The sequence below is a fragment of the Melanotaenia boesemani genome, chromosome 14, assembly GCF_017639745.1.
Source record: "Melanotaenia boesemani isolate fMelBoe1 chromosome 14, fMelBoe1.pri, whole genome shotgun sequence".
NCBI classification, from domain to species: Eukaryota; Metazoa; Chordata; class Actinopteri; order Atheriniformes; family Melanotaeniidae; genus Melanotaenia; species Melanotaenia boesemani.
The window spans coordinates 1492661-1518823 of NC_055695.1; the positions used below are offsets into that span (position 1 = coordinate 1492661).

General features: G+C 43.3%; 2 protein-coding genes and 1 long non-coding RNA gene across 4 annotated transcripts in view; 2 read left to right on the plus strand and 1 right to left on the minus strand.

Annotated features, from left to right (window-relative positions):
- The window catches only part of pomgnt1 (protein O-linked mannose N-acetylglucosaminyltransferase 1 (beta 1,2-)), a 50678-nt gene extending 48672 nt beyond the window's left edge, over nt 1–2006 (plus strand). For both annotated transcript variants that reach the window (XM_042006067.1, XM_042006066.1), the window contains exon 22: nt 381–2006. In XM_042006067.1, coding sequence (XP_041862001.1) covers nt 381–462 — 82 coding nt within the window. In that variant the 3' untranslated portion in view covers nt 463–2006. The remainder of the gene's footprint in view (nt 1–380) is intronic.
- Nucleotides 2007–3513: 1507 nt separating this feature from the next.
- Nucleotides 3514–24813, minus strand: LOC121652943 (tetraspanin-1). The gene is made up of 7 exons (XM_042006099.1): nt 24757–24813; nt 20856–21062; nt 17227–17301; nt 7567–7665; nt 6881–7024; nt 3987–4070; nt 3514–3751 (listed from the first exon to the last, which is right to left on the minus strand). Exons 1-7 carry the CDS (start codon nt 24811–24813, stop codon nt 3692–3694), a joined length of 726 nt encoding a protein of 241 aa, XP_041862033.1. The 3' UTR covers nt 3514–3691.
- LOC121652952 lies at nt 14309–22614 on the plus strand. Its single transcript, XR_006012713.1, has 3 exons — nt 14309–14321; nt 22436–22499; nt 22573–22614. It is a non-coding gene; the product is annotated as an uncharacterized LOC121652952 (long non-coding RNA).
- Nucleotides 24814–26163: the final 1350 nt, after the last annotated feature.

Genomic DNA, 26163 nt, shown 5'->3' on the forward strand with positions numbered 1-26163 from the left:
ATGGAGACTCATCAGACCAGCAACGTTTCTCCATCTTCTATTGCTGCTCTGGATATTTTCTCTTCTTCAGACCATCTCTGGAAACCCTGGAGATGGTTGTGGGTGAAAATCCCTGTAAATACTCAGACCAGCAACCATGCCACGTTCAAAGTCTTTTAAATCCTCTTTCCTCCTCATTCTGATGCTTGATCAGTTAAATGCTGAAGTCTGACTGAAAAAGGTTCCAGTCACCGTGACAACGAGCATCCTCAGAGCTGCATCGTGCAGTGAAAACCAGGCAGAAACACGAACCAGCATCCTGGAGACTCCATCTGTACTGATTACACAGCAGACCCACCCCCACATCTGACCTTTGACCCCGTCTGTCATTTCCCACTCAGGTTGAAGAAGCCGGCCACCGTGACTCCCATCCACTTGGAGCCTCCTCCCAAAGAAGAAGGAGCGCCGGTGGAGCAGATGTAGACCTGATGGTGGAGCCTCAGACCTGGGCCGGACTCGGTCCTGGTTCAGTAAACACTGAAAGACCAAGAACCACTAATCCAGCTGGACTCGTGACCAGGCAGACACCGGGGAAACTGGTCACAGCTGAGTCCGTCCTGCAGTCTGACAGGGACGGTACCGGGACCGGATCTGGTAACGGTGACTGTGCACCCGCCGTTCTGTCTCCATGACAACAGTGTTGATCTCAGTAGAACTTTAGAGCTTCAGTGTTTTTCTAAACTACTGACCGTGTTGTCCATCCTGTATGAACATTCTAACTTATTTATTTTACATCAGACACCACTTCTACTGTTTGTTTTATTTTTTATAAAGAAGGAAATAACTTATCAAGGTCAGTTCATTTTTTTAGAGTCCAACATTTACAAATAATGAAATGATCATGAACAAACAGGCTGATATATATATTTTTTTATGAAAAATGTGAAAGTTTGAACTATTTTTCAGCCTCAGACGCCGTGAGTCGTGAAGGTGAAATGAGGGCATCATGGCAGACAGAACCTGAACTAATTTTTACATTTTAACTAAGTGAACCACGAACGATGCTGCAGACGTTGCATTTTTTCAGCTAAATTAGCGACATTGTGAAACCTGCTGCGGGTGTCTGATACAGCCCGTCTACGGCTGAGGGACAGCTGGTCCAGACGGGATAAACCTCTGTCTTTGGTATCCATTGATCTCATTGGTTACCAGCTTGTGACAGGGCCAGGGGAAAAATGAGGCGGGAGTGTGTGGTGATCCCCAGCTTCCTGAAACTTCAGCTTTCAGAACTCCAAAAAGAAAAATGCTGCTTGTAGCCTGTCCATCATCTGCAGGGCTGCATCTCAGATCCACCTCTCCTCCTCGTTCCTCTGCAGTATCAGTGAGCTCTGCTAATCCTGGTATCCAGGAAAGACACTAGAAAGACGGAACCGTTAGCTAGCTAACGGATTCACAACCAGATAGCATGTTTAGCTAGTTGGAGGATAATATGTTGTAGCAGGTTTGTTTTTAGCGGGGGTTGGGCTGGGTTGGCGTTTCCTCCGCTGATCTCAGACCAGTCCTAAAAATCCTAAACAGGAAGTTGATGAAAACCGGTTTAAAAGTGGAACTCGCAGCTCGGACTGCGCCGTAGGATGGCAGGTCAGACTGAATTCTGGGTTTGGCGTTTCAGGTTGTCTGACTAAACATGAAGCTTTGCATCAGTTTCTAACTGCAGTTTCCAGGTTTATGAAATCTTTGTCAGAAACATCAGCCGTGAGGTTCGCTTGGTAAAGGTGTGAATTTTTATTTTTTACAGCTGGAACAGTATTTTTGTACTTTTGGGGGAAGCTGCTGCTGTTGTCGTTTAACATCCTGTCCCATGACTGAAGTTTGTTTGCTGCTGTTGTTTGCAGACATTTTTTTCTTAAACTGGTATTTAATTTTTCTTTTCATTTCAATCTGCAGTGAAAGTGTTTGTGTGAATCTCCTGGACCTTGTATGACTGGAAGTCCCTTCAGAGAATGAATAAAGATGTTTTTTACTGAGCTGCTTCTTGTTTTTTACGCTGTAAGTTTCAGTAATTCATACCGCAGGACTTCTTACTGGTGGACGTTATTCAGGAGCTGCAGTCGTTCTCGGCTCAGATGTTGACGCTGCCTCCAGATTTCCCTGGAGAGCCTCTGTGGGGAAACGGTGAAAGGAAAGGCAAACTTTGAGGGTGCGTATGGAAATGTGGGTTTCGTGGTTTCCTGCCCTTCAGGTTCATGGCCTGCGGTATAAACAAATTCAGCTTTCCTTCACGTCACTGCTGCTCAGCTGAAACCTGGATTAATGTTTGTGTTTTTGTCTAAAAGCAACAGAATCCATGATTGGAGACCCAGCAGGACTCCCTGGGAGGGGCTCCGGTTTAGTCTCAACTGGTGAAAATGAAACCGACAACTTCCAGTCAGACCAGCAACTCAGCCGGCAGCTTTGGTCATTATTATGTTTAAGTTTTAAGGTTCTGCAGACGAGCTCGTGTTTAAGATCAAGGTGTTTCAAAGACCATCCCAGCCGTGGTTCAGCCGTGGTTCAGCCGTGGTTCAGCCGTGGTTCAGCCATGGTTCAGCCGTGGTTCAGCCGTGGTTCAGCTGCTCTCACCCCTCTGTAAATTACTGTTATACGTGGCAGATGATAATATAAATAACACTTTCATTAATTAGTTTTTCTGCAGGCATGACTGAAAATGTCTCAGTAAATGTTTTAAATACGCTCAATATGTCAAATATTTTCCCCCGTTTATTACGTTTATTTGTAATATGTCATTTAGTACAGATAAAATCTAAAGAAAAATAATTAACTAAATATCCTGTTTAGGGATTGACATTAAGATCTTTTATTTTTCAACTAAATACATTATTATTTTTGTATTTGAAGACAAAAGGTTGAAATCTATGTGGTCATGAGTATAATTTGCATTATTAGAGGGGATTCATGTTTCCATTCTTTTTTATTTAAAATGTAAAATTTATTTCATTATAAAAATTTATTTCGACCTGTTGTTTCAAGTTGATTTTAATTATACCAAATCCCAACTGAGCTAAAGCTCACCTGTATCTACCTGTCTCCTCTCTGATCTAACCGACAGCTTTGACTCTGTCACCTAACAGAATAACATGCTGAGGAAACAAGTTTTTTTTTAATTCTGTGATCTTGTGTTCTCGTGGATCAGGCTAGGTGGTCTACACTCACAGGTGCTGCACACCTGACATGCTCCCGGTGTCGGAACAAATCACGGCACACACACACCTGGAGTAAATTGAGGGTTAGCTGACTGTAACGTCCAGGCTGGAACACAAGGACGTGAGTTTCTCAGCCTCGGGACGCTGCAGGGCTACGATGGCTCCAGGCATGTGCGCAATGAATGTCACACTACCATCAAAACAAGTCAGAAACAACCTTTCCTGGTCAGAAACTTGCACTGAATTTTAACCACATGTACTTTTGGCACCCAAATGGCTGCAAACACTGAGCTTTAACACATTTGTGCACAACGTTTAGCAAAGCATCAAATGAGCTCAATATATTTTATTGATGGATAAATTTACACTTCATAGGTGTAATTTTTACAAGATGAAAATAAAATGAAGATGGTTTTAGGCTAAATAGAAAAGTGAATGTGACGGTGAGGCTCTGAGTTAATAACAGCAGGACATCATCGGGGATCTGTGGTCCTTCTGGAGAGGAAGCCTCAGCTGACTCTGCTGTCCAGGTGACAATACAGGTACATGGACACAATCATGGCAGCAATCTGGAGAAATATAAAAACTATCATTGTAATTTATTTGAGCCTGATGGACCATTTAATGAGGTTTAAATTCTACAGTCACCGTCTCAGCTCATTTCCTGAAATGAACATTTATTCTTCCAACGAAGTGATAAACTTCCACATCGCTACTGCAAACCTAAAAATGTCTTTGAGTCAAAGTTCCATTTCCCTGAAGCAAATGAATTAATGAAAGCTACCTGGTTAGCTGTTTTCTTACCTGTAAAACTCCGCCTCCTGCTGCGAGGCCGCCCACAATGTTGGCCTGCTTTTGAACGGTGTTCAGGATGTGTTCAAAACAGCCCTGAAGAAGAAAATAATTCCCTAAAAGTAAATCAACTCCAGGCAAACTGAGACTGTTTCTCAGTAAGGTTAGCTTGTTAACTGGACAAATGCATCAGCTAACCTCGATTAGCACCTGGTAGCATTAGCAAAGTTTAAAGTCTTATTTCCATACAGCCAATTCAAAACAAAGTCGTCTCGAGCCACTTTTACAGACCAATTATAACCCAAATGAAATTTAAAATAGGTTAATAAATAACATGAAAACTTACGCTAGCAACAGCTGGATACCTCTGGTACCTAACCTTGATTACCACCAGTTTGAGGGTGGGGTTCAAATTAGAGATGGGATTTATGGCTCGTTGAAGGGAGCCGGATCTTGAGGAACCGTTCCTTTCAAAGAACCATTCAAAAGACTCGTTCTTAAAATATCTTACAAAATTTTACAAAATATAAGAATGACAATCAAATATGTACCTATATAAAATCTACTATACAAGATTAAAACAATTATAGGAAAAATATAGATTTAAAAAAGGATAAACCTGAACAGTCAGTGCAGATGTTTTGGATAGAACTCAGGATTTGTTTCCGAACAACTTTCTACCCACAGATGCTTCACATGAATGGAGCGTGTTGGACATCAGACTTCTATGATGTCACAAATGTGATGAAGGAGGTGGGAATCTTGTATATAAAGGGAATGGCTCACAAATGAACGGCTCACAGCTGTGACTTGGTTCACATCGTTCATTTAAAGAGCCGTTCAAAAGAATTGATTTGTTCATGAACGTCACATGTCTAGTTTTAATAAATGCTAGCATAGCTACTTAGCCACGTACATTTACTTGCATATGTGGGTTTAAATATGCGTTTACTCATGTTGTTCAGAAGTGACGTTGAGGATGAAGAGGTCGGTGACTTCAGTGATGTGGAATGAGATCGGAGTCTGGAGAACTTGCTTACAAGTAACTTGCTTGTTATGCTAACATAGCCTATTCAGTCTTCCAGTTATGTTCTGCTATTGTATAGCTGAATTACTGTTCATGTGTTACGTTAACATACCGGGCACATTCAGCCTGTTGTTCTGTGTGCTGTTGTGTAGTTGAATAACTTGCCTTTCCACATTAAATGTCAGTTATTGGTTTTGAATTTTGAGAAATACATTTCTAAATAAATGCGACTTATAGTCCAGTGCAACTTAAATATGGCGTTTTCCTCTTCATGGTGTATTCTTTTGACTGATGCGACTTATATTCCAGAGCAATTTATAGCCCAGAAAATATGGTAAGCACATGTAAGAAAAAAGAAAAGGCAGAAAAGAGAGAACTTAAGACTCTACAGGTAGAAGATGTCCAAGAAATGACTGAGGTGGATGATGATCCAAGCGGTGAACATGATGCTTTGTAAAGGCGTTCTGTTTGGCAAGGCATCAGGCTTACCAGATCTACATAGTGGACTTTACCAGATCTACATAGTGGACTTTACCAGATCTACATAGTGGACTGTCAGAAGCATGATCCTTGTTTTCACATACAAAGCATTTTACCAAAGAGAATCAATGGTATGGGGTAAAGACAATGAATGAAAACCAAACACAACCAAAAACAATAAGTATGATAGAAAATAAAGTCTGTTCTGTAAACAAAATTGCTCTTCAAAAAATATAAAAAAAATATTAAACATGGGGCTCAGATAGGGAAACCCGGTAGTTAGTACCATTGTATTTTTAAAAAAATAGATAAAAAACTGCATTGTTGCTGTTTATGAAGCTGAAATATCTCCCTCATCGCTGATCTATGAGCAGTGGGTGAACCGCGCTGCTGCGACGTTGCTGTGATGTTGCTGCGACGCCACGCTGCTGCGACGCCACGCTACGGCGACGCCACGCTACGGCGACGCCACGCTGCTGCGACGCCACGCTACGGCGACGCCACGCTGCGGCGACGCCACGCTACGGCGACGCCACGCTACGACGACGCCACGCTACGGCGACGCCACGCTACGGCGACGCCACGCTGCTGCGACGCCACGCTACGGCGACGCCACGCTACGACGACGCCACGCTACGGCGACGCCACGCTACGGCGACGCCATGCTGCTGCGACACAACGCTGCGCCTTTTCCACATACCCCGGGGCATCGGCCCAAAAGAAAATGCGGCCCACTGTTCTGTCAGTTTAGCAAACAGAGTAGCATACATTACGTTAATGCGCATGCAGGTTAAGTTTAGGGTTAGGTGCAGTCGTCAGTTTGCGCTATGCGAATGCTGATCTGACAATGTGTGCTAAACTGACAGAACACTCGGAATCCTCCCGAACCCTCAATTAGCCGGCATCCCTCTTGATGTGTATTTCAGTGTGAGAAATCGGAGGTTTAGCGTGAGAGTCTCACTGCTGATATGTGAGAGTTGGCAGCCCTGTAAAACAGCGGCGTACCAGCTCGCACAGGTTAGTGCTTCACCACGGTCTCCTGCTGCAACATGCTGCTGTCACGTATGACACGAGAGACAACCCTCCCAAGAAACCAGAGCCTTCAGTCGAAGTGCTCCATAGTGAAACCTGCTGTCATACACAGTCTATGGTAAAGATAGATATAAAGAAAAAAAGATCACAGCTGTCAAACATATCATGCTCATTAAAACATGAGTGAACAAAGTTTCTAAATTGAGGAACATGGATCCTTTGTTAATATAAAGATGCATAAAGTACCTCCTGTACTGGTTAGGAAGCGTCTCAGAGGGGGTCAATCCTTTTACTAATCACAGGCATCCGCAACAAATGTGAAGCAAGCTTGGTTTGAAAAGGGTCTACAGAACGTCTTCAGTCTCACCTGCACAGGTAGGAGCGCTGCCTCGATGAGGCTGCAGGGGGCGATGTTGGTCCAACAACAGCTGGGTGGCAGGCTGCCTCCATTCTGCTCCTCAAACTTTGAGCCCTCAAAATCCGTGTAGTTGGAGAAACCACAGCACTTCAGCTGGCAAGAAGAGTATAAGAGACGAGTTTTCATCACTTCCTTTATCTGAGATAATCTCCAAATACGCTCAAAGCGCAACCGTAAACCTCCATTTCAGCCGGCTTTTACTTTACCTGAGTTTTCTGATCCATCGGTGAAAAACACTCAGTCAGAAACAGGTTTTATGGTTGGGTAAAGAGAGATGTTGCCATAGATAACAGATTTCATATCTTTTGGTCAGTTACTGTTAAAACAAGTCAGTTTTTAATACAGTTGGAACCTCACCATTGTTACCTGTTACATGAAGGGGTGATTTCTTAGATTAAATATCTGTTAAACTGTGACCACACTGTGAGTATTTAACAGTTTTATCTTGTAGTAAAGATCCAGACTGGAACAGTAATGATGGAGCTTTTGGTCTTTGTGATTTGATGGTTGTATTTAACGGCTGTTTTTCTGAGAAAACCTGTTTGGCTTATTTAGATTTTCTTGATTTAGTACCATCATTTTTACATCCACATGAAGTTAAAGCTGTGACAAGCGTAGTATGATGCCTAAAGTACCTCTGTCATGGTGGTGTTCAAGATCTCAGTGACAACAGGATCGCTGCCGTATTGGGTCTGAAATGCAGGGGTGGCCCACACTCTGAGGATCCCCCCAGCCTGGAAAACACAAACAAAACCACCAAAAAAGTTTTATTAATATTCTTTACTTAACCGTGATCAAATCCACCATAAAGCACGTCCCACTGGACAAGAAAGGCTTAACCTCCATACAGACCTCTGAAGATGCAAACCTTGAGAAAAAGTTTCAGCCTTTTTTTGACCAATTTTGAAATGCCCTCATGTTTTAGAGAACTTCACATAATCCTGCAGTCCTGAACTTCAGGGAGAGAAGGATGCATCGAAGGAGGAAATCAGAAAATCAGCGTCACTGTGAGAAGCTGCTGTTTTATCAGAACTTTTGTAAAGTTTCTTTTGATGCCAGAGCATCAGTTTCTACTTTTAACTCTTTTTTATTGTCCTTGTTATGATTCACACACCCTCCCCAAAGGCGACCCTGAAGGCCTGTTCATGCTGCTTTTCCGTACACAAAAACGTTTTTTTTTCAAATGGCGCTGCGTTCATACTTTCGTTCATCCCTCACGTTAGCATGCCTGTTAGCCACTACGTCCACCAGAGGGCAGTGCAGAGCTCTGACATCAGTTTCAGACAATAACAAACGTGACAGTGGAGCAGATGATGGTCGTTCTCAGAGAGAAAAAGAAGCAGCATGGTGGACGGTTGTGGTCTGTTTGGACATTAAATACATCACAGCTTCTTCTTCTTCGTTTCTTCTGCAGGTCACACATCAGCTCAACACTGCCCCCAAAGTTTCTGGTGGTACTGCTACGTTTGGGCCACCAGAGCCCCGGAAACGGACTGAACTATGCACGTAAAGGTCAGACGAAATGCTCCGTATCCATAGCGTAGGCAGTGCGTCTCAATCCAGGTCCTCAGGACCCCCAGCCCTGTTTTAGAAGTAACCCTACTTTCACACTCCTGTATTAAATGAATGGCTCATTAACAGGCTGCAAGGAACTTGATGAGGAAGTTAATTAATTTGAATCAGGTGTGTTGTAGTAGGAACGTATCTGGCGTAGAACATAAACGGGTCTTAGAAGGCATCTGGGCCTGTTGTCCTTGGTCCATAAAAATTAAACTTCTAATCTGACGGGCATCTTTATTTCTTACTCTTTCAGCCATCTAAGTGCACGTGCTGAGCCAGGGTTGGTGCTTCCTCCAGGAGGTCTTCAGGAATTGGACAGAAAAGACTGGATTCCCTAAAAGCCTGGACTGAAGGTAAAGGACTCACTCGTCTCCTGTCCTCCCAACAAGCCACATGTTGCCAGGAGTTTGTAGGGTAGGCTGTCATTTCCCTCTGCGCTAGTTTATGGAGACAAGACGTTTTATTAGAAATACATTAGAAATAAACACGCAGGTTCTGGTTTGTGAACCTTTGCTGTCTTTATGAACATAAGGTTGATTTTATTTATCAGACCGCGTCATTTCCAGAAAGCACCCTCCCCTAAAACCCCGGTGGAGCTGTGACCCAAATAAAACACCTGAATAACCGCGTTATAACGTGATACGGTCCCCGTTTTTATTTTATTTGGATGACAGCTCCACACTTCTGTATAAAACAAACAAAAGAAGAAAAGAAACTTGTAAACTTTTCGCTTTGACGACCGACAGCAGAAACCAGGCGGATGAATCCAGAGCTTCAAAAATATTCACACACAGAAAAATCCCGTATTTCCAAACTTTAAAACGTCCCACTTTTCCAAACGGATCCCTCCTCGTGCCCCAACATTTCACTCAACTATTTCTAAAATGTCCTTAATAAAGTAATAAATGTTGTTTCTGTAAATATTGGGAAGACATTTAAAATATAAATAAAAACAGAAAATAAACGTAGTTTTTTTGAGATATCGAGAAAATGAACTATTGTTCTCTTAAGATTCCGATTTTAAAAAGACCTAAAAATGGTTGCTCTGGGCTTCCGTACTTTTTAAACTTTGTTTATAAAATATTGCATTTCTAATAAAGTTCAGTATTTTAAAATTCCTTCATTTTCAGATTTGTTTAAATTAGATTTCTTCTCAACCATCTCCAGGTTTATTATGTAGATGTGAAGCTTTTGTATGGAAATATCTTCCAGTGGACGGTTATGAAAGCTTTGACTGGCAAAGACACACACACACACACACACACACACACACACACACACACACACACACACACACACACACACACACACATAAATAAATAAATAAATTTATATATGTATGGACACAGTGGACTGTGGGAGCTCCTGAAAGTAAAACACAGGCTGATTTAATGGGAAGGAAGGGCGATTCTCTGGGAGTCACCTATTCATCAGAAATTAAATAAATCTTCTCTCACACAAAGCACCGGGGAAATAAACAGCCATGCCTGGAAAAAATGGAAATAAATCAGAAATAGCTGAGCCATTATTCTCCATTCTTCTCCTCTTTTTTATGGTTGCAGACTGCGGGACATTTACATATATATTGATGCTCCCGATGGCTTGGCCAGGACGTTTGGTACGATATTCATGTTCTGGCTACGTCTTGTGAAGAATTCCTTCTCAAACTCCGGTTATCCTCCTTTCCTTCTTTTTCTTCTCCAGTCTGTTTTCTCTCTTGATTAATAACCCTGTCGCGTACACTCACACAAAGACTCGACTGATGAGGAGGAGGGCGCGGTACTGTACCTACCCATGTTCTGCTCTTGTTTTTATCATGCACGTCTGTGTGCACATGTAGGAGATGCCCAGGGGGATGCTGGGATTTGTGCCACAATTAAAAGTGCCCCCCAAGAAGCTGAGAGAGCAGCGAAGATCATTGAGGGTTATTACCAGACAGCTAATTCATCACTGTCATTCGGCCTTGCGCCTCCACATCCTGTTAAACACACACACTCGGCAGACATGCAGGACAAAGGCTGCAGAAAGACTCGGCGCAGTGATGCAGGAATCCATCCATCAGCGTGGGGCGGCGGGAACACGGTGTTCTCATGATAAAAATCTTTATCTTTACGTCTTATTGATCCTTGTTGCTGTACAGACTGCTAATTGGTTTTTCTTTTAAAACATCCTGCAGGGTTTGTCTTTGTTCCAAGAGTCACAAAGTAGATTGAGCTTCGAAGCAAACGTCTTATTTTTTATTCTTTTATTCTTATATTCAGATTTTTTCATGCTACATTAAAAATCTGGATTTGGCTTTATCTTGGTGAGAGAAGTTGATTTTGGCCATGTAGGTGCCTTGACACAAGGGTGAACCAAATCCACCAAAAACCACTTTCTCCTCCTTATTTATGAAGATTCTGACCATTTTCCAGGCGTAAATGAGGATGGCTGGTCATCGGACCCTCTGGTCCAAACTCCTCACCAGTTGGTAATGAACCAAACCGTTGCTTTTCACCGCCCAGAAAACAAGAAGGAAAGGTTTCATCATCTAGCTGAGCCCAAAGGCAAAGTTCTGGATTTACCGGTTGATCTACCTTCCTACCCTCACCTATGGCCACGAGCTGTGGGTGGTGACTGAAAGAACAAGATTGTGAATATGAGTGGCCGAAATTAGGAGCATAAAGACTGGACTCTGGAGCCATGGAAGAAGGTCATGTGGTGGAGGATGAAGGGATGCAGCCATCATGTCTAGTGCTGCTGTACAAGCCTGTGGGGGCAGTCTATGACCTGGGGTTGCTGCAGCTGGTCAGGTATAGGGTCAAGTCTAGGTTCAGGTCTAGGTTCAGGTCTAGGGTCAAGTCTAGGTTCAGCAACATTATGTGTCCAGAGAATGAGGTCAGCTGATACCTAAATGTCCTGAATGAGCAGGTTATTCCATCTTCCCTGATGGCTCAGTGCCAGGGTTCATGGGGCTCAGATTGTGAAAGAGTGGTTCAGGGAGCAGGAGACATGGATGGGTCACCACAGAGTCCAGACCTGAACCCCATGGAGGATCTCTGCGAGTCTGTGGGCAGACTCTCCATCATCAACACCAGACTGGAACTGCTTTTTAAAGCGCTGTTGTTCCAACAACCTGAAAGTTATTGGTTCTTTGTTCAGATGAGCTGCAGACACGGCGGCCAAAAGGCTGATTTACGCTGCAGATGAGCAGAGCAGTTCAACCCTTTATTTATCGTCTCCTCTCATTGTCTACGCCTCTTTCTCTTTTGACTCAGGTACCTATATATATGCATATTAGGTGTAAATTGCCCATATTGATGATTTCACTGCGGTTGTGTTTACAGCTCCTTATCAGAAGCAGAAAAAAGACTGCTTTTATTCATGTATGTGATGGAGGTGACAGCTCTGTTTGTGTTTGTAATGATGCTAAAATTAGATCTGTGACCTCTGTTAGGAAGTCTTGTGTATGTCGAGCAGCACAGGACTGTGCAGAAGTCCTGGTCAGCCTAATTTCTTTAGGAATTTCCAGGAGATCAGGGAGCAACTGCAGTGATTTAATGTAACATGTTCCAACATGAAATAAATCCAGTATCTGAGTCAGAACCAAACAAACAAAAAGTCTTCAGGAATATATCCAGGATCCTTGAAAGACTTTCCAAAGCTCCTCTTTGAGGAGTGATACCTTTCAAAGATCGACATATAGTTTATAGTTTCCCCACAGTGGTGCCCCGTAATTAAAAGGGTCCTATTATGCTAATTCAACTTTTGAGTTTTCTACAGTGTTATAGTGTTGAATCGGGCTGGTTATCAACAATTTCCTGAATCGATTTAATTCCATTCACAACAGCCTGTTTCGATTAGATTTTGATTGACTCTAATTCAATATCAAATCAGATTTGCTGAGTCACTGCAGGTTGCTGAGTCATTGTGGATTGCTGAGTCACTGCAGGTTGCTGAGTTGCTGTGGGTTGCTGAGTCACTGAGGTGCTGAGGATTGCTGAGTCATTGTGGATTGCTGAGTCACTGAGGTGCTGCAGATTGCTGAGTCATTGTGGATTGCTGAGTCGCTGCAGGTTGCTGAGTTGCTGTGGGTTGCTGAGTCACTGAGGTGCTGAGGATTGCTGAGTCATTGTGGATTGCTGAGTCACTGAGGTGCTGCAGATTGCTGAGTCATTGTGGATTGCTGAGTCGCTGCAGGTTGCTGAGTCATTGTGGATTGCTGAGTCACTGCAGGTTGCTGAGTCATTGTGGATTGCTGAGTCACTGCAGGTTGCTGAGTCGTTGCCTGTTGTTGAGTTGTTCACTCTCGTTTTTAGGGTCTGAATCGGGCTCGAACATACGACTGCATGTTTACTGAGTGTTTAAATTACTTCGGTTCTGCTGCTGCTTTCTGTAATGAAAACGCTTCAACAACTACTCCCAGGATTTGACCAATCAGAGGCAGCCTGCCTCAGGGGGAGGCGGGGCTCAGAGTTTTTTTTAACTTTATTAACCTTAATTAACACATGTTAATAGCTAATATCTAAACTAGTTCCCACCAATCTTCAACATGGTCTTCTGGAATAGTTCTCCAGGATCCTTGAAGGACTTTCCAAAGCCCTTCTTTGGATGTTTTTGTCTTTTGCCCTGTTTTCTGTCCAGATGATCCCACAATGCTTCAGTAATGTTGAGGTCCTGGTTCTGGGGAGGATCCATCCCTCCATCAGATCCGTTTCCACTGATCTTCAGTCCAGTTTTGGGGTCATGTGACCTACCTCAGCCTTTTCTCCCTCTTTCCCTTACTTAAGAACGACTTCTTGACAGCCACGTTTCCATGGAGATTGTTTCTGATGAGGCTTGGGCCAACAGTAGATGGATCAGCTGAAGGTCCAGATGCATCTCTCAGGTCCTGGTTCAGGTCTTTGCTGGATTTATTCTTTGAAAATCATCTTTTTGCTGCAGAAATCCTGTTTTCTGTCCGTCAGACTGTCTGATCTTTGCATTTATAGAAAAAAACTAAAGAAATGGGAACAGATGAGGGAAGCTGCAGGTACAAACTAGTTCTCAAAACCACTTTAAATGATAACAGTGTACTTTATGTCTTATATTTCATGTTGTTTTAGACAATAGCTAGCACCCCCCGCCCCCACCACCACACTGGCACACTGTGGACTCGCCTCCCACCAGACAACACACACACTGCTGGTTTAGGTTTTTTTCTCATGTAAATGACACCTGAGAGAAAAGGAAGATTTATTTTAAGGGAAGCACCTCAGCGGCAGCAGCGCTCTCGACTCAGCCTCCCAGGACACACACTTAAACCAACACACTCAGCTTCTTTATACAAACGCTGGCATGAAAACACAGAAGTTGCATGTAAATCTCTACACTGAAAAAAAAAAACTCACTACATTGCTTTTTTTATACATTTGAAAGGATCAATACATAAATTTGAGCTGTGCAGAAAGAGCTCAAATTCTAAAATACAGTTGTAGAAGTCAGTCTTCATTTTATGATCCTTAACTACATTAATAATTTAAAGATAAACTAAAGATGCTATAAAACATCATGGCTGTAAAGACCCATTAATACGCTACATAAAGACAGAAACGGAGCCTTCCATCTGTCTCCTGTGTCCTCTACATGCGTAATGTAGTCTGTTTCCAGAGAACCCCCTAAACAGAAAACAGAGTAGAACCACCAAAAATCAGGAGGGCTTGTTGAGCAGCATCGCTGACATGTGACCAGAGAAAGATGTAACGTATATAAAGGCCCCACAGACCCCCGCTGTCTACCGTTTATCTCTTTCTGAGAAGGAACATAACCATGATCGCTTCCACCATCCAGATGTTTATCGTCTGAAACTGAGGTCAGAACTCAGAGATGAACTCTGAACTCTGCACTGCCCCCTGGTGGCTGTGTTGGCTAACAGCCGTGCTAACATCGAGGATGCAGGGAAGCTTGAGCGCAGTGTCGTTTGAAATGGACGTACTGATCTATGCATATAGATGGAGCATAGATGTGGCTTAAAAACGTTGTTTGGAATACCATGAACTTTCAGAACATTTAAAACTAATTAGAGAACTTTTTCAGATTTTCTCAGTGATGCGCCCCCTATCGATGGCTAATCCAGCATCTATACTGCCTTCTACCCGCACTGTGAGACCTCTTCAGCAGCAAAAGACAGCCACATCTTGACACTTGTCCCGTCTCTTGCTCTGTCTCTTTCTCTCTTTTCCTCTCTTCCTCCGATAATGTCCGATAACGAGCAGTGTGATAAAACCACCCTGCTCTTCTCAGTCCGAGGTTCAGCTCTCTGATGGACCGTCCAGTGAAGGACAAGGTTAACAACAGTGTCTATGTTTCTAACATAGAACACAGAATATGTCCCTAAATGGAACCCAGAGGAGCAGCATCAGTTCTTCCCACAAAGATTTCTGGTCTTCTGCGTATTCTTCCTGTTTTCCATCTACAAGATCATTTCAGAACCATTTAAAGTTATTAGGACAGAAATTTCTTCTTCAGGTAACGCCTGACAGCTGTACAAATCTGTGTTTCTTTTCTTCTTTCTCAGCAGGAATCCCTGCTTAGTTATGTTGCTTGGTGACCCCTCTTTCCTGTCCTCTTCACCCCAACCAGTCCAGGAAGATAGCCGTCCTTGCTGGTTCTGGTCCCGATGGAGGTTTTCCTTCCTGGTTCTGGTCCGGATGGAGGTTTTCCTTCCTGGTTCTGGTCCGGATGGAGGTTTTCCTTCCTGGTTCTGGTCCGGATGGAGGTTTTCCTTCCTGGTTCTGGTCCCAATGGAGGTTTTCCTTCCTGGTTCTGGTCCGGATGGAGGTTTTCCTTCCTGGTTCTGGTCCCGATGGAGGTTTTCCTTTCCGGTTCTGGTTCTTTTAGACTTTGAGAGTTCAACTGCGCCACATCAGGGCTAATTTAGGTCTAAGTTATACTGTAGCTATTTCATAGGTTACGTTGTTAGTAATGAATAAAAACACTGCAGCCAATCAGAAGAAAGTATCCCCACAGCTCATAGAATAAAGTGAGTCTATTATGACCCCCAGTCATGCATATCTCTCCTCTGTACATCCTTTTGTGATATAAGTGCTTTATTGACTCGTAAAGGTCAGTTTCAGCTAAAAGTGTTTGATCTTGTGAATTCGCTGACCTTTAAAACTGCTGCAAAACTGCTTGTGCTGCAATTAGAGATGGAGAAGAGTCCAATAATGTTGTTTTCACGAGACAGTAATGACGCATCCTCGTGCTGATTCCTCCTACAATCTTGCTTTGAGCAGCAAGACATGTACTCAGGAACACAATTAAGACGTCAGTGTCTCAAAGAAAAGGCCTGAAGGCACAACAGGTTTATTTCATGTAGAAGACAACGCAAAGTGCTTTACATGAAACATTAAAGCATTGCTGCAGCATGCAAAAGAAACACTAAAAAGGAGAATTACAACAAACTAAAAAGAACAGGATAAATAAAATATTAACGGACAACATGATGTATACAGGTCTCTCTAAAAAGGGCTAACCCTAACCCCACAGTAGTCAATGAAAAGAGAAGATGAAGACGTTTTCTAAACCAAGCTGAGCCTGGTCTGGTTCCGGCTTTAATAGGGATGTTAAAATTTTAGCACAGAGTCCAAAATGACACCAATATTTCTGGACTGATCCTCTGGTTTGAACATTGTTGACTGAGGCTGAACAGAAATCTTTGGATGCTCATCTGTGGTTCCAAATGCAATCATTTCACATTTATCTTTTTTAAAGTCTTTAAGTGAAGCTTTTTCTGGGACCAGAGTCCTTTGGTGAGACGGTAATATATGATCTAAGCTAGTGGGAGCATGTAGATGCTGAACTATAGGGGGCCCACATGTCACCGTTGTCTGAGTAGATATATAGTTACCATAGATACAAACAAGTCTTCCAAACAGGATCCAGACTAGTTCCAAACTGGGCCACAGATTCCAGCCCAGTGTCCAGTCGGTCTAACAGGATGCTCTGATTGGTGTGAAAGCAGCACTGAGATCCAGCACAAGCAAAACCGTACATCTGAACTTCCTCTAACGATTTATTCTTTCATTTTTTCTCTTCACTATTACAGGAAATCTTGTCTCTTGAAAGCAAAAACAAAAGATGGCTGAAGATTTTTGCACAGGTCTCAGTGTGTTAAAGAAAGTTGTTTTGCAGACACTTTTTATAGTGTGCATCTTACAAACCGTTCACCAACACCAGATGTGCAAACAAATAAAATTCCCGAGCACAGCAGCTCCATCTGGGTAGATGGGAGAGCATCAGATTACCACCTCCTCCCGGGGGCTCAGATTCCTCCTCTGACCAGTCCTCACTAACCTCCATCTATGTAGCTCATTTGAGGGCCTTGTAATTATTATACGTGCCACTAAATGGAAATGGAGCATGTGTGTATAAGTGTGTGAGGAGATGGGGACACATATGTAAATAGGCTGTTTTGCATATAAAATGCTTTACCTTCAGTATTCCAGAGTAATAAATTGCTCAAAGTCAGAGGCAGCGCTCGGCCCCGGGCTATCCCGGAGTCATTAAGTAGCCGAATGTAGTGAGGCGACATAAAGCCAGTAATTCAATGAAAGCTCGCCACTGTGATGGAAAATTTACATGGAGATAAAATCCAGAGTGGGACGAGGAGGTGAGAGGGTAAGAGAGAAAGATGGAGAGCAGCGAGAGGAATTAACAGACAAAGGAAATGGGAGTAAAGAGGAGGAGGAGGAGGAGTGCAGGGAATGAAAACTTACAAATGAAGAGTAGGCCAACACCACGACTCCTGCTGCCACTTCAGCAATGAAAATGATGAGGATGACGGAGAAGAACTGCAGCAAGAGAGGAAGAAGGGAAAGGTTGTGATGTTTGCAGCTGACAGTGACTCATGTTTCTGCTCATGGATGGGTTTATCTTCCTTTCTCAGATCTCCTGCACTGTGGGATCAGGATCTGCTGCACCATCATCAGTCAGCCGGTGGCAGATATGGGCATGATGGAGGCTCGGTGGGGGAAATTCACCGCCTGCACTCCTCATTAGACTCACTGCAGTGGGCTTAGAGGTAGTTAGCTCCATCATTAATGAGTGCAGTAATGGGCACTGTGCTGTTCTGGGCATTGTGGTTAGCCGGGCAGCTGATGGACATCCAGCGCCTGTAATCCGGCATCACCTCATCAATCCAAACACGATCTTTTGTTGTGTTTTACATTTTAATATACACCGCACATCAAAAAAGAGGCCACAGCTCTAATATTTGCTTGGATTTGTCTCATCCGGGATTTCAGCAGCATTCTCTGTGGAAATGTCGTGTTCATTTTATCAGCCTTTTTAAATTTAGTCTCAGTTTTAGTCCAGTGTCAATCGCGCTTATTAGTTTGTATGACATTTAGTATTTTAATTAGACAAGTTTTAGTCGACTATAAGTCGAGCATCTTAGTCTTTATTTTAGTCCAAGAAAACACAATTTTATTTGTCTAGTTTTAGTCATGATAATCGAAAACTTATATTTAAAACATAAAAATCCTATTTTATGCAGAAATAATTGCAAGCATGCATGTATTTATATTAATATGCCGATTCAGATCAAATGACCTTGTGATGGAAACCTGAAGACAAACAGAACAGCATTTTATGTCACTAAATAAAAACATTGAGATGAAACTCCTGGAGCCGTGGTTCCCAACCTTTTTAGCCTGGAACCCGTTTAGACATCACAAACTCTGGTGGCCCCAGACATTCAAAACACAATTTTACTTACTTTTATACCACATTTAGGCTATTTCGTGCTCCTAGCTCCTAGATTAGCTCATACTTTGTCTGATTTAAATAAACTTGCAATCTGCCCGACCAGTATAATGTATCTAAGTTAGCATAAATTCAACTTCACACACAATTCTATCAACAAGTGGCTGCTATCGCTACATGCTAAGAAGCTAATGTAAGTTAGCTAGCGGTTTGTGGTCGGTTTAACGTTCTTGTTGGAACATTACAGCCGGTGGTTTAATGTTATAAACAACCAACTTACTACGATGTCTTTGTGGTGAACTGCGACGTGTCTGCAGGTTTGTTGTGTTTTTCCAGCTACATTTCCAGACCACCTTCCTTCCCTTCCTTTGATCAAGCATACGTTTTGTTTTTTCTTCTTCTATTTTTTCATTGTTGTGAAAATGGGGCCATTAAGTTTTAACCTTTCACCGTGTATCCATCTACTTCTGTCACACGTGTTTGTTCACCTGCCCGCTGCAGGTTTGAAGGGGGCGTGTCACTGTGTGAGTGGAGGAAGAGCCGAGGAGGAGGAGGAGACAGGATTTGACAAAATCATATCATATAATATAATTTGCATCTCGTCTTTGTTCGTGAACAAAATGTCCATAGATGTTAGTCCGGTTTTTATTTAGTGAACTACATTTTCGTCTCGTCTTTATTAGCCCATGAAAACACATTCTGATTTAGTCCCGGTTCTTGTTTATTAACGGGGGTTTTAGTCTCTTCTAGTCTAGTTTTCGTCCAGTGAAAAATGTGCTTTGACGAAAATTTTTTTGTTTAGTTTTTGTTAAAGAAATTAACGCTATGACATTGTCTCCATAAGCTTCTCAAATGTCACAACTTTTATTTCTAGTGTTCAGGCCTGGACTCTGTGGTGGCCGATCCATGTGTGAACATGACGTCTCCTGTTCCCTGAACCACTCTTTCACAGTTTGAGCCCCATGAATCCTGGTACTGAGCCACCAGGGAAGATGGAATAATCTGCTCATTCAGGATATTCAGGTATCAGCTGAACCTAAACCTGAACCTGAACCAGAACCTAAACCTAGACCTGAACCTAAACCTAAACCTGAACCTAAACCTAGACCTGAACCTAAACCTGAACCTGAACCTAAACCTAAACCTGAACCTGAACCTGAACCTGAACCAAAACCTGAACCTAAACCTAGACCTGAACCTAAACCTGAACCTGAACCTGAACCTAAACCTGAACCTGAACCTGAACCTAAACCTAAACCTAAACCTGAACCTGAACCTAGACCTGAACCTGAACCTGAACCAAAACCTGAACCTAAACCTAGACCTGAACCTAAAGCTAAACCTGAACCTAAACCTAGACCTGAACCTGAACCTGAACCTAAACCTAAACCTAAACCTGAACCTGAACCTGAACCTGAACCAAAACCTGAACCTAAACCTAGACCTGAACCTAAACCTGAACCTGAACCTGAACCTAAACCTGAACCTGAACCTAAACCTAAACCTAAACCTAAACCTGAACCTGAACCTAGACCTGAACCTGAACCTGAACCAAAACCTGAACCTAAACCTAGACCTGAACCTAAACCTGAACCTGAACCTGAACCTAGACCTGAACCTAAACCTAAACCTGAACCTGAACCTGAACCTAAACCTGAACCTGAACCTGAACCTAGACCTGAACCTAAACCTAGACCGGAACCTGAACCTAAACCTGAACCAGAACCTAAACCTAAACCTGAACCTGAACCTAGACCTGAACCTAGACCTGAACCTAGACCTGAACCTGAACCTGAACCTGAACCTGAACCTGAACCTAAACCTAGACCTGAACCTAAACCTAAACCTGAACCAGAACCTAAACCTGAACCTGAACCTGAACCTGAACCTGAACCTAGACCTGAACCTAAACCTGAACCTGAACCTGAACCTAAACCTAAACCTAAACCTGAACCTGAACCTGAACCTGCACCTAAACCTGAACCTGAACCTAGACCTGAACCTGAACCTAAACCTGAACCTGAACCTAAACCTAAACCTAAACCTAAACCTGACCAACTGTAGAAAACCCAGGTCATAGACTGCCCCCACAGGCGTGTACAGTAGCACTAGGCCTGATGCTGCATCCCTTCATCCTCCTCTCTTGTCACCCTGATGCTCCATCACTCTGGACCAGGGTAGACCTGGACTCATCAGACCACATGACCTTCTTCCATGGCTCCAGAGTCCAGTCTTCATGTTGCCTAGCAACCTGAAGCCTTTTTCTCCGGTTAGCTACACTGGTTAGTGGTTTTCTTCTGGCTCCACAGCTGTTCAGTCCCTTGAGTTCCTCCACATTGTTCATGTGGAAAAGTTCTAACTTCCACTGTTACCGCTGCTGTAAAGTGAAAGGCTGCTGCTAAGTGGTGCGACAGGACAGAAATAAAAGTAGTGAAGTGTAGTTTCTCAGCTTCGGGATGCTGCAGGGAAATGAGGCTCCAGGAAAGTTGTTGATAGTAGATGTTAGTGTGCCATCAAGACTAACCAGAAACCGAATTTTAAGGACAGAATTTTGTGTACTGCTACTTTCTTTTTATCTTTTTTTATTCTTCAAGCGAATCCATACACTTTCATACTTGTTAGCATCGTTTCCAACACGTACCGCCAGCAGCAGATACTTGCTCTCCTTTCGGGCCCCACAGCAGCCCAGGAGCCCCAGCAGAACCAGCACCACTCCGATGGCGATGCAGTAAAAGCCCACATTGATGAACTGTAAGGCCTGATTAGAGAAGGGTCCCAGGAAGAGGAGGAAGGCGTTGCCGTCCACGCTCACCCATATTCCCACGGTCAGCAGGGTCACACCTCCCAGCTGCAGGAAGATCCGGAGAAAAAAACATTTCAGGAAAGACTTTCCACAGAAACGCTGCTGATTCCTTCATTTAAAAGACTTAAATCTACACTTAATGCTGAGAAAAACATCAACCCTTTATTATTCAGACATCCAGATGGGGTCATGTCGACAACCTTCGGGGGCGGGGGGGCATATCTTTCTCCATATCTTTCTTTTATTCAGAGAGGAGAGAAAAACTGCCTGAAACTTATTATATTTGGAGGTCATGCAGCAACTTGGCCTCTTTTTACCTCTGACTGAAAGGACTGGCTCTTTCTGTCTCTGCCTCTATCGCTTCCCTAATGCTGTTCAGCTACGATGGGCAGAAATCTGCTCAGAAATCCTTCTGCTGCTGGAATGACGGCAGGATAACAGCAGGAAGAGAGAGGAGGACTCTTCGGGATAGTTTAGTACTGAGTGTATTAAAACTTTCAACAGTCAGAGGAATTTCCATGGAAACAGCTGAGAATGAACGACAGTCGACTCAGGTGGTTACAATCCTGTAAATCCTGATGAGGGTCTTAAAATACACCAAAATATTTCAGAAAAATAATACTTTACCTATTTATGTTGGAACCTGAAATAGCAGAAAGCTGAAATTAGAGGAGCTGATGTATGTATGAGGAATAAAATTTTCCTCAGAGGTCGACTGAATCCTCTAACAACTAAAAGCTGAAGATGCCTGCAGCGAAGGTCTGAGGATAAACCCGTCCCGCCATGATCCCAACATCTTCCAGGAGGTGGAGATTCCTGAACATTTCATGATGTCAGGTTTTTTAGAAACCTGCTCGTCACATGTTTCATGTTACATCCTGAAAATCCCGAAGGTTTTGGAAGCTGACATACTTGATGTGTTAATATTTTTGTGCAGATTCTCAGTCATCCAGGTCGCGGTGATCCTAAGAGCTTGAATCAAAGGCATCTGGACTACTTTTTTTATGATTGGAAGCTACCGTCTCCACACTGGCGTTTCCAGCTGCATGTAAAATGATCGTGGTTGGAGAAAACCTGGACACATCTGATCTTAACAGCCACAGAGCTGAAAGGATTTTATGAAAGACAGTTTGTACAGAGACAGCACTGGTCAAAGTTGTAGGTGATATTTGAACTAACCTCCTTTTTTTCTCTTTTTTTTCTGTATAGCACTTTGCCTTATTTGAACATCTCAAATCCCTTATTTTGAATTTCTTCTATTAAAATGTAATGTAAAAGTTTTTACTTGGACATATATTTGTGAATTATAAATCTATTTATAAAGTATTTTTTATTTCTTGTTCTCTTATTTTACTTTTCTTATACATATTTTATTCCCAGTAGAACATAAACAACATGTCAGGTGATGAAAATGAGAGGTTTCACCATACGAAGCAAAATATGAGCTGACAGTGAATGTGATGCAGCAACACGGTGTAAAAAGTAGTTCCAGGGTGATGCAGCAACACGGTGTAAAAAGTAGTTCCAGGGTGATGCAGCAACATGGTGTAAAAAGTAGTTCCAGGGTGATGTTCAGCACGGTGTAAAAAGTAGTTCCAGGGTGATGTTCAGCACGGTGTAAAAAGTAGTTCCAGGGTGATGTTCAGCACGGTGTAAAAAGTAGTTCCAGGGTGGTGTTCAGCACGGTGTAAAAAGTAGTTCCAGGGTGATGTTCAGCACGGTGTAAAAAGTAGTTCCAGGGTGATGTCCAGCACGTGTAAAAAGTAGTTCCAGGGTGATGTCCAGCACGTGTAAAAAGTAGTTCCAGGGTGATGTTCAGCACGGTGTAAAAAGTAGTTCCAGGGTGATGTTCAGCACGGTGTAAAAAGTAGTTCCAGGGTGATGTTCAGCACGGTGTAAAAAGTAGTTCCAGGGTGGTGTTCAGCATGGTGTAAAAAGTAGTTCCAGGGTGGTGTTCAGCATGGTGTAAAAAGTAGTTCCAGGGTGGTGTTCAGCATGGTGTAAAAAGTAGTTCCAGGGTGGTGTTCAGCATGGTGTAAAATGTAGTTCCAGGGTGGTGTTCAGCATGGTGTAAAAAGTAGTTCCAGGGTGATGTTCAGCATGGTGTAAAAAGTAGGGTGGTGTTCAGCATGGTGTAAAAAATAGTTCCAGGGTGATGTCCAGCACGGTGAAAAAGTAGTTCCAGGGTGACGTTCGACACGGTGTAAAAAGTAGTTCCAGGGTGGTGTTCAGCATGGTGTAAAAAGTAGTTCCAGGGTGATGTTCAGCATGGTGTAAAAAGTAGTTCCAGGGTGATGTTCAGCATGGTGTAAAAAGTAGTTCCAGGGTGATGTTCAGCACGGTGTAAAAAGTAGTTCCAGGGTGATATTCAGCACGGTGTAAAAAGTAGTTCCAGGGTGGTGTTCATCATGGTGTAAAAAGTAGTTCCAGGGTGGTGTTCAGCATGGTGTAAAAAGTACTTCCAGGGTGGTGTTCAGCATGGTGTAAAAAGTAGTTCCAGGGTGGTGTTCAGCATGGTGTAAAAAGTAGTTCCAGGGTGATGTTCAGCATGGTGTAAAAAGTAGGGTGGTGTTCAGCATGGTGTAAAAAATAGTTCCAGGGTGGTGTTCAGCACGGTGTAAAAAGTAGTTCCAGGGTGACGTTCGACACTGTGTAAAAAGTAGTTCCAGGGTGGTGTTCGGCACGGTGTAAAAAGTAGTTCCAGGGTGGTGTTCAGCATGGTGTAAAAAGTAGTTCCAGGGTGATGTTCAGCATGATGTAAAAAGTAGTTCCAGGGTGGTGTTCAGCATGGTGTAAAAAGTAGTTCCAGGGTGGTGTTCAGCATGGTGTAAAAAGTAGTTCCAGGGTGATGTTCAGCATGGTGTAAAAAGTAGTTCCAGGGTGGTGTTCAGCACGGTGTAAAAAGTAGTTCCAGGGTGGTGTTCAGCACGGTGTAAAAAGTAGTTCCAGGGTGGTGTTCAGCATGGTGTAAAAAGTAGTTCCAGGGTGGTGTTCAGCATGGTGTAGCATCTCTTCTTCTAACATGTCTGGAAACGTCTGGGAAGTCAGGAGACCAGTTGCTGGAGTTTTAGGAGAGGAATGTTGTCCCATTCTGGTCTGATGCAGGATTCTAGCTGCTCTACAGTCCTGGACCTTGGTTGCTGGATTTTTACTTAATGATGGATGGATCTTTGCATTCTGTTTTTACACACACACGGTTGTATATTTCAACCATTTCTATGTTCTGCTTTACCTGCATTCCTTCTCTGTATCAAAAGCTTCTCTGAAAACACGACCTTTGAATTTTTCTCTAACATATAACGAATGCATCAGATCTGCTGCATGAGGAAGATGATGATCAGAGCCTCATCAGGGATGGTGGGAGACCAGGTGGGCCTGACTCTGCAGGCAAATTCAGCTTAGCGTTGCTGAAGTTTCCCTCCATTTCACAAACAAGGGAGATTATCCGCTGGAAGACGGAGACATAAAGACGGCAAATTAAAAAGCTCTGAAGTTAATGAGATGAAAACTGCAGCAGTGAGGAGAAAAGAAACAGAAGCAGCTTCACTGCTGCCTCAGCGCTCTCACAGGTTTATGTAACATCTCCGGTCACACCGGAGGCGGCGTTGTTACGGCAACGGGCCAAACCACCCCTTTTAAACAGGACTTTTTATGTAACGATTTCAAATAGTGAGTGAACCCCCCCTCCCCCTTCTTCCTCCTCCTCTTCCTCCTGTTATCAGTGTAGAAACGTACTCACAAAGACAAGAAGGTTGAAGAAAACCATCATCAGCTTGACGAACGTGAGGCAGCTCATTTTTATCTGTAAGAAAAAGAAGATAAATGATAGAATTTCCCTCCATCTTCTGCTAGCAGATTCATGTAGACTCAGAAAGTCTGACCTCAGCAGAGTGGATGTGTTTGAACCTGTTCTAGTTTGATGGAGGTAAACTTGTGAGGATTGCTGCTTAAATACGGCTGATGTCCGGGCAGGTGCACAGCCCGTGGCAGGAAGCAGAAACCACACCGGCGGGGAGATGGGGATGGGGTGTGGCCCCCCAGGACACAGGTGAGACGGTAGCTCAGGTGGCAGCTGTGACCTCTGCAGGTACGGTGACACAGATTCACTGACAGGCGGAGAAAACCTCCACCTGCAGCAGATCTGTGGAGCTAAAACCAAACCCGAGATGGACAACAGAAATTTGGTAGGAAAATAAAAAAAGTGGTTCAGAAAAACAAGACGTTCTATGTTTCCAATCAAAACGTTTCAGCTTTCATCAGCTTCATTTGATTGATCAATTTTTACATTTAGGACCTGAAACAATTTTAAATCACAACCAGCAGAGGAGAAAAAAACCCCAAAATGTTGTGTTGATGAGGTCATGAAGTCCAGCAGCGAAAGTGTGACGCAGCAGGAACGTCTCCTCGACGTCTGAACCTCTTTGTTCATGGACATCAGGTGAGTGCCCAGATAGCAGTCATGTTCAGGCCTCATCTGGGCTACTTTTGGCACTTATGGCTCAGTTAGGGCACTGGCAAGTGTCTTGTGGGCCGGATGTGGTCCAGATGTCAGATGCCAGTCTGGACGTGGATCACAGCAATTTCCTTGTGGCCACATGTTGTGGTCATCTGGCAGAGTTTTGACAGCTACTCACATGGAGTCAGCACCGGAAGTCGAGACCAAATATGGGCCAAACAAAACTGCAGATGTGGGCAGTGTTTGGGCCAAAAATGTTTTTTGTATCTGGGAGGCATTCTTCTGAAGCACAGGAACCAGAACAGACCAATGAGCTGCAGGGACACAGCAGCGTTGTAGTCGTGAAAGTGAAGTGGACTCACCTGGGCTCCCTGGAGACTTGAAAGTCTCCGAGAACTCTGTGGGTTTCACGTAGACCACCCTGATAACTTGGAAGTAAGCTCAGCCAAACGGTGTAACCAGAGGGAGTTAATGAGTAAACGAGGGGACAGGAAGAAAACAGACTTAAAGGTCCAGTGTGTAAGAATTTATGCCATCTAGTGGTAAAGACATGCATAGCACAGTGTGAATGTATGGTGGCTGGCAGTGGCCAAAATTCTTGTCTTCAAGATGTTTTCATTTGTTTTTGGACCCAATGGCCTGAGGTGCAGCAATGACTGCACTACAGGTAACTGCATGTATACTGTCTTC